The sequence below is a fragment of the Diaporthe amygdali genome, assembly GCF_026229845.1.
Source record: "Diaporthe amygdali strain CAA958 chromosome Unknown NODE_34_length_500367_cov_65_467389, whole genome shotgun sequence".
In the NCBI taxonomy this organism is placed as follows: Eukaryota; Fungi; Ascomycota; class Sordariomycetes; order Diaporthales; family Diaporthaceae; genus Diaporthe; species Diaporthe amygdali.
Genome location: NW_026517054.1, coordinates 387,953 through 399,957, shown reverse-complemented (window position 1 = coordinate 399,957; position 12,005 = coordinate 387,953). Strand labels below are relative to the sequence as shown.

General features: G+C 49.7%; 5 protein-coding genes across 5 annotated transcripts; 3 read left to right on the top strand and 2 right to left on the bottom strand.

Annotated features, from left to right (window-relative positions):
* Window positions 1–421: 421 nt before the first annotated feature.
* Window positions 422–2,064, top strand: J7T55_005532 (fungal-specific transcription factor domain-containing protein; the record flags this gene model as incomplete). The annotated part of the gene is made up of 2 exons (XM_053133032.1): window positions 422–464; window positions 554–2,064. The coding sequence occupies 2 exons, from the start codon at window positions 422–424 to the stop codon at window positions 2,062–2,064; spliced, it is 1,554 nt and encodes a 517-aa protein (XP_052989147.1).
* A 366-nt stretch (window positions 2,065–2,430) lies between these two features.
* J7T55_005531 (uncharacterized protein) lies at window positions 2,431–3,111 on the bottom strand (the record flags this gene model as incomplete). The annotated part of the gene is made up of 2 exons (XM_053133031.1): window positions 2,431–2,492; window positions 2,601–3,111. 2 exons carry the CDS (start codon window positions 3,109–3,111, stop codon window positions 2,431–2,433), a joined length of 573 nt encoding a protein of 190 aa, XP_052989146.1.
* A 1,259-nt stretch (window positions 3,112–4,370) lies between these two features.
* On the top strand, window positions 4,371–4,913 carry J7T55_005530 (uncharacterized protein; the record flags this gene model as incomplete). Its single annotated transcript, XM_053133029.1, has 1 exon — window positions 4,371–4,913. The coding sequence occupies one exon, from the start codon at window positions 4,371–4,373 to the stop codon at window positions 4,911–4,913; it is 543 nt and encodes a 180-aa protein (XP_052989145.1).
* A 1,323-nt stretch (window positions 4,914–6,236) lies between these two features.
* On the bottom strand, window positions 6,237–7,071 carry J7T55_005529 (uncharacterized protein; the record flags this gene model as incomplete). Its single annotated transcript, XM_053133028.1, has 3 exons — window positions 6,237–6,449; window positions 6,513–6,628; window positions 6,726–7,071. 3 exons carry the CDS (start codon window positions 7,069–7,071, stop codon window positions 6,237–6,239), a joined length of 675 nt encoding a protein of 224 aa, XP_052989144.1.
* Window positions 7,072–10,271: 3,200 nt separating this feature from the next.
* J7T55_005528 (uncharacterized protein) lies at window positions 10,272–11,342 on the top strand (the record flags this gene model as incomplete). Its single annotated transcript, XM_053133027.1, has 1 exon — window positions 10,272–11,342. One exon carries the CDS (start codon window positions 10,272–10,274, stop codon window positions 11,340–11,342), a length of 1,071 nt encoding a protein of 356 aa, XP_052989143.1.
* Between the last annotated feature and the right edge of the window lie 663 nt (window positions 11,343–12,005).

Here is a 12,005-nt window from a genome sequence, read left to right as displayed (position 1 = left end):
AGTACGAGAGTTGTGATCAACGCGATGCTCAGAAGCAGGATGTGCGGCTGAGGCTTTGCGATGTGACGGTCTTCGGATTTCTCTGGGCTAAGCTGTGCTGGCACTACCCCTGATCGGGTCCACCGCTTCGATTGGGTAAGCACAGAGCGTCTTGGACCTGAGCTCAGGTTCTCATCCTCATTGGAAGCTAAATTGAGGCAGCTCGCTCATACTTGCCTCGCTGCCAAAAACGGTAAGGCCGCACTGGAGCTCCAGGGTGGGCGCTTTGTCATCCCATCACAACCCCAACTACCGCTAGCTCACATATTGTGTAGATATCAGGTGTCTTGTATCCTCGCCTCTCATCCATTCATCATCCATGTCAGCTCCTGCAATGTCGTGTATCGTTGACAGGACTACAGACTAAACCCAATAAGGTGACATGGCAACTTCGACCGAGGAGAGAAGCTGTCGCACTTGCAAGGGTAAGTAAGAGCCCAGCGACTTTGATAAGAGATCCAAGCTCGGCTGAATTAGTAAACAACAGCGCGAAAGATACGATGTGATCGAGCAGTGCCTTGCGGCAACTGTGACAAATCGAAACGGAAATGCATACCGGCGGGCTTCCAACTCTTTTGGCCAAGCGAGAGCGACAAGCGCCGCTTCATAATCCCCAATGTGAAGCAAGCTGCCTCAACCCGCACGAAACCGATTCAGCACCACTTTCTGAACGTAGAGAAACGGCACTTTGAGACCAGGCTAGATGCGCTATCATTCGGAGCGGCCTTCATAACTGCGAGGGTCCTTGCGCCTACGCCGTCGAGATTGACATTTCTTCCCTCCTCGCTTGCCTCCGTTCAGGACGGGAGTCAGAATCTTTCCTACTTCTACCTCGTCGTCTCGAGAACATTACCAAATTTAGGTGGCACGGTCGAGCCTTTTCGGGATTTGCTTATGAAATTGGCATTGACAGATGACAGTGTCTCGTCTCAAGCAGTTCTGTTCTCCGTCTTGTCACTCTCTTCTCTGCACTACCGACAAGACGGCCGCAGCGTCGAATTCAAGGCTTCGACATTGAAGGCTCTCGCACAATGTGCCGCGACAGGCAACTTTACGAGTGGCCAGATCCTGCAGCATGTTGCTGCAGGCGTTCTCCTCGCCCGTGTTGAGATGGCATTGTTGACAGATGCGACGACTTTGTGGCCATTATTCGTATGCGGCGTCAAAACCTTGCTCACGAGTGTTTGGGAGAAAAATCAGCTTCATCTCACTCAAGATCTGAAATTACTGTATAAATACGTTCAGTATCACAGCCTCATGTCAAATTTCTCCTTGAGGCACTGGCGGAAACCAAGATCCGTTGATCGTTCATATCGCGTACGATTTAAAGGACATGAGCACGAATTTCTTTGCGCCAAGTCGTTGTCAATTCCTGCGCTTCAGTGCTATATCTCACCTGAAGTTCAACTTCTCACTGAGGTTGTCGACGTGGTCTTGCTACCTGAACAACTCGGCATCCATTCATCTGAGTATCGCGATGCACTCAATGATCTCGGCCGCAGAATTCGCGAGGCTTATGACGGTGCCACGGAAGAGACCGTCAACCTTTGCGCTCCAGCGGGTAAGGTGGTGGGAATTGCAGCTGAAGTCGTCGAGAGAAAGATATTCATCGCAGCAATCTGGATCTACTTCTTTCGAACCGCCCAGCGTCTTGCTGGACCCTCTGTCATCACTCAGAAACTTCTGACGGATACTCTCGATGACTCTAGCACGGGCATTGAGGCACTTGCGACCTGCAACATACCTTTCGCTCTCTTCGTCTTGGGCTGTGAAGCCGAGACAGACGCCCATAGGAAAGTTGTGCTGGACTGCATATCCCGCAGTGCCAGAGCTGCTTTGCCGGGTGTAAAGTCGGATCCTGTCCACGCATCACCGCAAAGAGCTGGAGAGATCCTAGACCTGCTGGAAGACATTTGGGCATTAGATGACATACGCGCTGACCGGGACAGCGGACAGTACTTGGACTACGGGCAGAAGTTACATTCAGTCTTCACGTCGTATGAGCTACTCCCAGCACTTGCTTGAAAGGTCAGTGCCATGGCACATAGCTCAGAAGAGCCAAGAGCTAGAGGATAGACTGAAAGGGCCGAAAGATAAGGACGGAGGAGAATAAAACAGAGGGAGAGAAAAAGAACGATCGAAAAACAAGACCCCGCAAGTCAGCGCTGATTAGATCCTTGATTAACTCCCTGCCAGCTAAATGCGATAAAGAAAGCGGTCGGGATCCTAAATACACTGAGAGATATGATGGTATGTCCTCCATCAGTGATGAGTGCCTAGATATCCTGAGTCAATTCTCTATCCTCCATACTTTGCGATGAGGAATTATACCTGCTTGCAAGGAGAGCCAATAACATTATCACAAACTGCCTGTATAGCGTCGCACCCGAGCTAACACAGCCTGCGGCTTGGAAACATGAAGAGCGGCAGACTCGACGGTGACATCGACGCGACTATCGAGTAGTGGGCATTGCTTGTTAGTCGAGACATGTCGTAATTCATTCATGCCAAGGGAATGAGAAGGGATACCTGCCACAGAGGACATGTAACAGCGAACTCACTGAGCCATGGGTCGATGCATCGTGGGTGGAAGATATGGTCGCAAGGCAGTCGCCTGATGTCGTCGCCGTCTACGAAGTCTTCCGTGCAGATCGAGCAGACTTGCAGAGAGGGCCCAAAACGGTGTTTCGTCGTGAAGTACATTTTGGAGAAAGCTTGCATTGATTCCGGCAGTCTCATTGTAACCCGAGACTGGATTTTGCTCTTGGTGCAGGCTGTCATCGTTGGCTGTCCAGCTGTTGCGGGCGCGTCTTGACCCTTCGAGGTCGTTCGTCGCCCTGCCTTGAACTCGAGGATGGGGAACGAGTCGAGTTCTTCGTGCCTCAGTCTTGCTGCGCTTCTCCGAGTGCCTGTCTCTCGAATGACCCCCAATATTGGGCCGACGGGACCTCTTGATTTGGCAATCAAGTAGACCAGGATGAAACAAAACACCAGAGTTAAGGCGAGAGCCGTAGCCATCTTCGTCCCAGGTGCCGAGGCATTTTGTGCATCATCTCGAGGTAAAATGACCATGGTGCAATTGCTGGCTGCTATCGCTGCTGCGAGCGTCTCCAAGAAGCTAGCAAGGAACTCGATCGAGGGGAGGCAGACATGGAGTATCGACGAGACATTAGGAGTCTTGAGCAACAACGGTCTCGCCGTTTTGTTTTATTCTGAGGTTGGTGCTGGCAGCCCTTAGCTGCACCACAGATACAGGTACACACCGCTTGCTCCTCTCAAACAAGCTCCGGAAGGAAGCGCAAATGTCATTTAGCATGTTCTTGAAACCAGCGCCCGTGCAATGTCAGGCAGCAGGTCGTGACCTGCGGAGCATTATTCCAGAAACAGCACTCCGCATTACGAATGCTGACTTTCATTTGACTTGTGATTGAGAGACTTATTCTGAGCAGTTACGCAGAAGAAGCATCACTAGGGCTAAGTCCCTGATCCGTAACCGAAATTCAGCTGTGCTACATCAGACCCGGGGCTTGACCTTATGAGGGAAATAACTCAGACATCATCGTGCCTCTAGAGGTCGTGTCACGAAGTGACACGGCCTACGATGGATGATTTATTTGGTAAACGTTTAGTAATGGAAAGGCTGATGCTATGAGGCATTTACGGTTTGGGGAAGCCGCATTTCGCGGCGGCCATCACTGATGTTCCCGGGCGTAATTTCAATTGTCTCAATCCTTCCCCAGATTGGAGTCAGGACTCGCCCCAAGGGATTGAGCCATTCTGCCCCCAGCAGGCTCCACTGAGCCCCAGCCCCAGCTTCTATTGAATCTTGAACAGGATTCAAAGCAGCAATCACCCTTTCTAAAAATGACAAGCTCAGCAAATTCCAAAGGTATAGTACGGTAGACCGTGATGTGACCAATGGGTACGTGACTAGGTACGTACCTATTGCAGCAACACCCAGGAGCTTTAATCCTATTTTCAAGAATTTCTTAGGTCGACGTGGCCGCTGCGCCCCAGAGTTTCCCCTTTCATCACCACTGTCACTCCTGGAACTCCCATTCCTAAAAATATTTTGTGGCCATGCCTTGGTCAATTACCGTTGGTCTCTGAAACTGGCCCATGCGTCCGACGTGTTTTAGTGGCCAAGTGCCGCGGCGGCGATTTTGTATGGAGTTCCCTTCTACCACGCAGCATACATTTTCTGACTTGATGTGTCGAAGATCAGATGTAAATACTATGAGCCACAATGTCTTCCGTCAAGATGACTTTACTTGGCGTCCCGAATGCTTTCCATGGCCGCTTGAACATGATCTCCTCTTGCTGTATTCAAAATGGAGTTCCCTAGCGACGCTGTACCGACTATCATGCTTCCAGCACCATTGGGTCTTCCAAGAAGCTGGTCTGACCACAATCGCGCTTATACTCTGAGGCAGCGTCGAAATCGGCCGGGAACAGGTGCTACGTTCCGATCTGTGGCTGTGGCACACGGCACCCGGATAGTCTCCGAGTTCTTCGATACAACACGCAGCTTCCTTCCAAGACTGCACAACCAGACCTTTGCCGTCCGCTGTGGCCGGGCAGCCGTCACATTGAACAACGCATACCTCGAGAGCATGACCGGCACCCTCGAGATGCTGCACGACGCGAGGGAACTGGGGCTGTCGGACCCCCGGGATCGAATCTTTGCCTTCCTAGCCCTGACGAAATCACCAGCTCAGGCATACTCTTCCATCATACAGCCCGATTACAAGAAGATGTACCTACAAATCTCTCAAGATTTTGCTCACGAGTATCTCAAGAAAAACCTTGATCTAAGCATTCTTAGTAACGTGCAACACGACGAAGATAGCATCGCTAGCGACTTTGAGACCTAGGTCCCACAATAGAACACATGCCTCCATAGCAGTAACATTGATTTCTTCTCCAGTGCGAAAATATACTCAGGTTTGATATCAGATGCTACGCCGTTCATTATTGACTCTCAAAGTACCAGCAGTCGTTCTCGACAAGGTTGAGTTTGTTTCCGCAAAGCAGTAGCGTAGGTCAAGATTCATGCAAGATAGTACGTCTCTCTGGAATGGCGTGTCAATACATAGTGGGTTCTCGCCATATCTAAAGAGTCTGATGATCCAAGCGCTAGTCCAAAATCTGTTCGCCAACATGGGGGTAGCGGAAGCATTGGAAACGGAAAAAGACAGAGTACATGGATCGAATGAAGCACATAGACATAGACCATGGCGGCATTGCCCCGCTGGGATCATACCTGGAGAATAACGTTCGGACGACGCAAATGTCGTCCACGAGCAGGTGAAGACGGCGGGCCGCAACAAGAGCTTTCTCATCACAAGCCGAGGGTATTTCGGCCTCGGTCCTGGAACTGTCCGCCGCGGCGATCTTTGTTGCATTATTTTCGGCGCAAATACGCCTTTTGTCATACAGCAGTCTGATCAAGCCGGCTTCTATAAAGTGGCTGGCGAGGCGCATATAAACAGGAATTGGGTCGGAAGGGAGGGACTTCTGACATATGAGAACATAGGGAAGGCAGGATAAGGGGGGGGGCCTTGGAGAGAAAATTATTTTCCTTTACTGAGTTTTTCAGATGGAGGCGAATTAATGGCGGGCATCACTCACCTAGGGTGAGCAAGAGCGGCGGTGCCGAATTGCCCAGCCGGGACATCGATGAGATAAGTGTCGGGGGCCAGTACCTAGGTAGTATAAATATTGGAAATCTTTCTCGGTTAATTGAATGAAATAGTGCACCAATTAGTCTCGTCAAGTTTCTACAGCGCCGCCTCCCACCTCCTGCCGAAAACTTCTTAGACGATGTATTTCCTGCATTACTTGCTGATTTGTTATCTCATATTTAATAGCTCACCAGCACGCTGCCAAATATGAGGATGTGTTTTGTCGCGACAAGTGAATTGGCATTGTTTTAATCTGGGTTCGAACGATAGAAGGAAGAGAAGCTATCTATGCAAGCGAGGTCGATACTCACGTACTCGGCCCGCCCCATCTCAACAAGGCAGTCTAAAGAAAGAAAATTTCTCGATCGATTCAGCACAAAAAAAAAGGAATAAGAGGATCATGACCAAAGTGAGATGACCACATCCAACCCACAACCCATCTAAGATTTCGTTCAATAGGTGGAATCTTTGACAGCCTACCCCTCAACAATGGAACGTGCTCGGTAACTCAGCTTAGTCGACCCAGCCCTGGAGACGCTGAGAAATGTCGCTGACATACGCGGCGGTAGCCCCCCTGCCGTCGCTGAGATCATTGGGGTTGACACTGCCAGAGTTGTACTCGCGGAGCGCAGGGTAGATGGACTCGGGGCTCAGCTTGTCACCCCAGTTCTGGAGGTTTGCTTTGTAGTGCTGGGTGCCCCCGACGACCATGGAAGTAATTTCATCCTAAAATCATCTTGTCAACTTTTCCTCCCTCACAAGGCGAGGTGATGAGGGGACTCAATTTACCTGGCTTAGACCCGTGCGTCCAGGGAAGCCGGCGCAGCCAGAGCACTGCATAAGTCCAGCAGTAGGAATGCCCTCAGGGCTCAGAGTAGTCCTAACGCCAACATAGCCGTGGCTCTCTAAACAGTGTTAGCTACTGCTCCAGAGTACGGAGTGACGGCAGACATCTCGAAAATAGAAATCAAGGCACTGGAACGGGTATAGACTTATACTTACCCTGCATGATGATGCTGAGGATGACGCGCTCGTCCACGCCGATCTTGGCCGCCTCTCGAATGGCAACGTTGATCCTGCCGACATCGTCGGCGGTGCTGCCGGTAGACCGGATGGAGTTCTTGTTGGCCTCGAACAGCGCATCAAAGGTAGACACCCAGGTGTTCATGGCCGGGAAGTTCTGCCACGGGCCCGAGTAGTACTGCGGAGCGGCCTGGACGCTGAAATCCCCAGTTGCGTTCTTGGGCAAGAACTCGGTGGCCCTGTAGGTAAGGTTCGACGGGAGGGCTGCGGCGAGAGAGAGGGGGATGGCGGCCACGAGGCCGAGGACGCTGAGCTTGGAGAACATTATGATGATTGGAGTGGGTTTTAATGAGGAGATACTATGCTGTCTGCTTTTTGTGTTGAGAGTGTCTTGAAGCTTCAACAAGATCACTGGAGATGGGTCTATGGAAGGCTCTTTAAATACTTTGCTTTCTGAACAGTCTCTCCGGTGGTTGACCTCTCTTCCAGGGACGCAAACCGTCGCCAACACCCAGCCTCGCGCCCTCCGATATCCAACATGTTCTCGCCATGCTCTTCATCAGCAGTTTGTCGAGACGTTGTCACCTCAAGCTGATTGTGCTCACTCAGCCTTCATGATGTCGGTGAAACGTTAGTCACGACATTGGCAAGACTCTGGTCGGGGATAAGCAAGAGAGGATAGATTGTGGAAATTGTTCGCGATGGTTGCACTACACTACGAGTACAGTATGATTGTGATGACCTGACAATCTTGGGCGAATAGCTCTAGAAAGCATGTTGTCCAGTCGGACAATGCGATGTGCTGCGCGAATGTAACGTTAGTTGCGTTTTTGGCAAGGCTTTGACCAACACTTTGTGCCACACAGGCGTGTATCCTTCTCGTCAAGTCAATTCTCGCAGCAGATCTCTTCCTTCTGTGCCTCAAGTGCTGACTTGGAAGTGTGCCGATTAGTGTCGACGATTGAGTCACATTCACTTCTCACAAGGTGGAAATGGCGCTTCAACCTCAAGTATCGGGAAGCGGTTGGTGCCGAATATCAATAGTCTATGCAGTCATGGCTGTTCCACTTCCAGTCGCAGGAATTGCTACGTCATACAGACAGTACAAACGTGGGATACGCGTTGAATTGTGCGAACGCTCAATTCAGTCCGAAGTCTACCTGGGTAGCTTTAGATTTAAGCATATAGCAGGCAAACTTTGCTTTGTGATTTAGTTATTGATACGTTAGAAGATCCTTCAGATTTATCACTGAGCTAGGCAAGTAAAGCTCAGTGTATTAAGTCATCCACGTGGTTAGCCGATATGTTCCTAGTAACGAAGTTCTCCTGGCCGAGGTTGGACGACGTTGACGAGGTAAAGGCTGTCTGGAGGTGATAATTTCAAAAAAGGCAGATGCACTTCTTAGTGGCCGACACAACTTGCATGTAATTAGAGGGTCACAACCAATATTGTCTCAAAGCGGACACACATTAAAACGTTCTTCCCCAATCCAGACATACGTATGATCTATTCAAGTTAGCGGCTTATTCACACCTCGTCCTTTGTGGCATTTCTGACGTCTCACTTCATCCTTTCCTAGTCCGTGGTTCCCTTTACTCAGCACATTGCATGACCTGAATACCGGTACCTGACATATCATCATATCCGAGAGATCCCTCCTGGCATGAACACCTGTCGGCAATTGAAAACTTTTCGAGTGTTGCCGCGGCTGATCAGAAGCGTCTATAGTTTGCTTGGTTGTCGTCGTCTGTCTGCAGACCAAGCCGTCAGGCTAGCCCAGACTCAATAATAGCACATGCCTTGCATGGAACGCCGGATGTTCAGGCAACGAAAGATCCAGAACTTAGCAGCGCGAATTAAGAATACCCCTATAAAGGTTGAATAACGGACAGTAGGATCAATGTTGTTAATTTCCACACCTAAAAGCTTAATAAGACCGGTGTAGTGATTGGTGGCCAGCGGGGAAAAGTGTTGCAGTGAAAAGAAGACTATTTAAAGGCTGGGTAGGCAAAATCAGGCAGTTTTCCCTCTCCGGCCCCCTCCGCCTAGCTCTAGATGGTGCTGCGTTGTCACAGCTTGTCGCTGAGTCCCGCTGCCCGTTGCCCTAGTTGTGTTACCACCTTTCCCCACGTCGACTCGTTGATTCAATGGCCCGTTGATCCTGATATTATAACTTTGCACCATGGAAATGATGGGTTTGAAAGCCCCAGCCCACTGATGCTAGGTTTATACGGACGCACTCGATATCTGACACCTGCCTGCCCACTCATATCTCGCGTGATATGCGCTACATATCGGAGCTTTTGCTTAGTTATCTTGGATTTTTCAGGGGCTGTTTCCTGCCTTTCTGGCTTGTTCATGAAAACTGCTCGTGGTATAGGATTAGGTCTGCTGCAAGTGGATTTTGAGCAAGCAACTAGGCAGTGCCTGAGAGTTATGTGGCATAGACCTTGCGCTTGGAATGGGTGCGGCTTGTTTACTTAGATCGGTGCAGCGATTCGAGCACTTTGCCGAGACGCCAACGCCTATTCAGAACGATATGGTGCGACAAACCGATCATAAACAAAACAAACTTCTTACTTATTAGGAAAAATAGAGAAATTACTTAGGTACTATATAATCAATCCCATCGATACTAATAGGTGAACAGAAGGATCAACTGAAGAGACAAAGTTAGAGCACATAGTAGAATACGATGGGCTTCTTCCAGACAATGTATAAAGAAGAGTATCAAAGATTTTAAATAGGGTAAATGGATATGTAAGGCAGGGTCTAGGTGAATTTTTAACTTGGTTCCTTCCGTCTTTAAAGCATCTGATCAAACTCAAGGATTCTACAAGCTTAGCCATGTGCGCTCCGGAAATGTAGATTTTCCCCAAGCTTAGGACTGCATTTACGCAGTTTTTCGATCGAAAGCGCCGATAGAACGCGATTTGGCCGAAGATCTACCTTGCTCAGCTGCATATATTTGGTGCAAGCCGAGGACTCAGTGAGGCCGGCACGGTGTACTGGCATCGACAAATTACTCTAATGAATTCCAGATGACCTATTAAAATTTCCTCCACGCGGTTGGATGATTTGGCAGGCAGTGAAGTAATTATTCAGTCAGCCGCCATCAGTGGCTTCTTAGTCTAGATGGCGTCAGCGTGATGATATAGTGTGAACACTTCCAGAGTGTGAGACCACCAGTACTTAGCATGACGGAATGCTACGGTTTTATTCGTTTCAATGAAATGTTCTCATTTTACTTCAATGCTCATGCCTGGGACGGGAAAGATGACGTTACCATGTGGTATGCCACCCGCGTTATGGAACTGGTGACATTGATGTTCCCTCCCACCACAGTCAGAACCTCCAGCATCCTAACGACATCGGAGAGCACGTTCTCCTCCGACACTCCAAATACCGAACAAAACTATCCTTGATGGCCACCAATACATCATCTCAACTCCAAAACTTCTCTAGTCATCGCATTCGACCCTCGACAGTTTGTTTTACTTTTTTCAAGCTGCAGGTAATAAAACATGGCACGATTTTCCGATCTCCCGCAAGAACTCCGTGACATTATCTGGCAAATGACGATACGAGCTAAAAGACCCGGAGCCCATTTCTTCACGTTTCAAAATCATTGGGAAGACGCTGGAATTGTGAATTTCTCTCTGGCCCTGCCCATACGCTTCGTCAGCAAGGCCAGGCCTCAACACATCGGGCTCGCTGACACCCGGTCTAGCCCAGATGGCAGGATTTCATGGGCCAAAGGGAACCCTTCGACATATATGGAGGACTCAGGTCTTTGGACAGCTTGTTGGGACTCACGAAGACATATGCTGCTCAGATTCCGACCGGACAAGTTTGGCTACCAGAGCCTTCGGCACCACCCCCGCGAAATGCCCTGGAGCTTCTGGAGCTTCCGGGGCTCTGAGGCGGCCAAAAAGACGGAGAATTTACAGAGGAATTCCGGCGAGCGGCAATTTTTCACGATATATCCGGAGACAGACCTTATCATCCTTCAGGCCCTCCCGGATTCGCGTCTGTCATGGGACCGTGGTGACGACGAGTTTGCCCATCCCACGGAAAATAGATTCTCTTGCTACCCACTTTTCCCTGGAAAGACAGGTCCTTACAGTGTGTGTCCACCTAATAGCAACAATTTCGCTCTCGAATTTGACCCGAAGTGGTTGACGCAGGGGGGAAAATACATGGATCGATTTGAAAGCGCCCTCAAGATGACTGGGGTCCATTCAATATGGTTTATCGATCACAAGCTCAAGCGGAATTTGCAGCATCTGAGCTCACGCGAGAGGGAGGACTTCCGAGAAAACCGTGCTGTGTTTTATACTACGGATCGGCGATTTATTGAGGTCGCTTGCTACGACTCAGAGTGGGGAATATGGGATGAGGCAGCCCAGAGTCATGTAGGGTGCAAAGCATTTGACTTTGTGCACGAGCTGGATGACCTGAGAATTACATCTGGCCGTTCGGAAGGACGATATTGGCCAGTGCTCGCATTCAGGGTCTTGGCCTGTGAGCTGCTGCAGCCCAAGGGAGAGACGACAACCGATGCCGCGGCTGAGGTACAATACAAGACGGCCTAAGAGTTCCAAATTTGACAGATGGCACAAATTTGGCAGATGGAGAATAAGAGATATGTGTTATGCCATTCACAGAGAGCATTTTTTGCAATGGAAGTAAGTTTCTCTGCACATGTGACTTTGTATCATCACCGACTTTGCAGTGGATTGTGACTGGCCAGTATGCACATCTCGGTGTTCTTGCTCGTGCTCCTAGGAGTGCAAGAATATTGACCTTCGACTTGAGGGGAGACTCTTAGGGGCCCATTGAGTTTAATCTTCCCAGTTTGAAGCCAACTCTTTACGTACAAGCTTTCGAAGGCTTACCATGTAATCTTGATCCACCACATCGCCCGTGGCTTGGCGGCTGCATCTCAAAAATTGGACCTTGTGTCGGCCGTCAATGGGAATACCGTCGTTAGTCGAATAATCATGAGCTGCGGGGACGTGATGTGTGAGTGTTTCAAGATCAAGGGTGATATAGCTTGCAAGGAGCTGCGAACATTCTGCAAGAATAAGACGCCGCTGTACGCCGAGAGGAAGAGGAGGCGGGAGAGAAGTTCATGTACTGGCTTGGCTTGGAGGAGGTGCTAAACCCTAAGACAATGGCTTCGTTAATGACGGGCATATTTATGGCATGAGAGTGCGAATCTGATGGATAGATCAGAATTGGGTCTACAGGTCTTG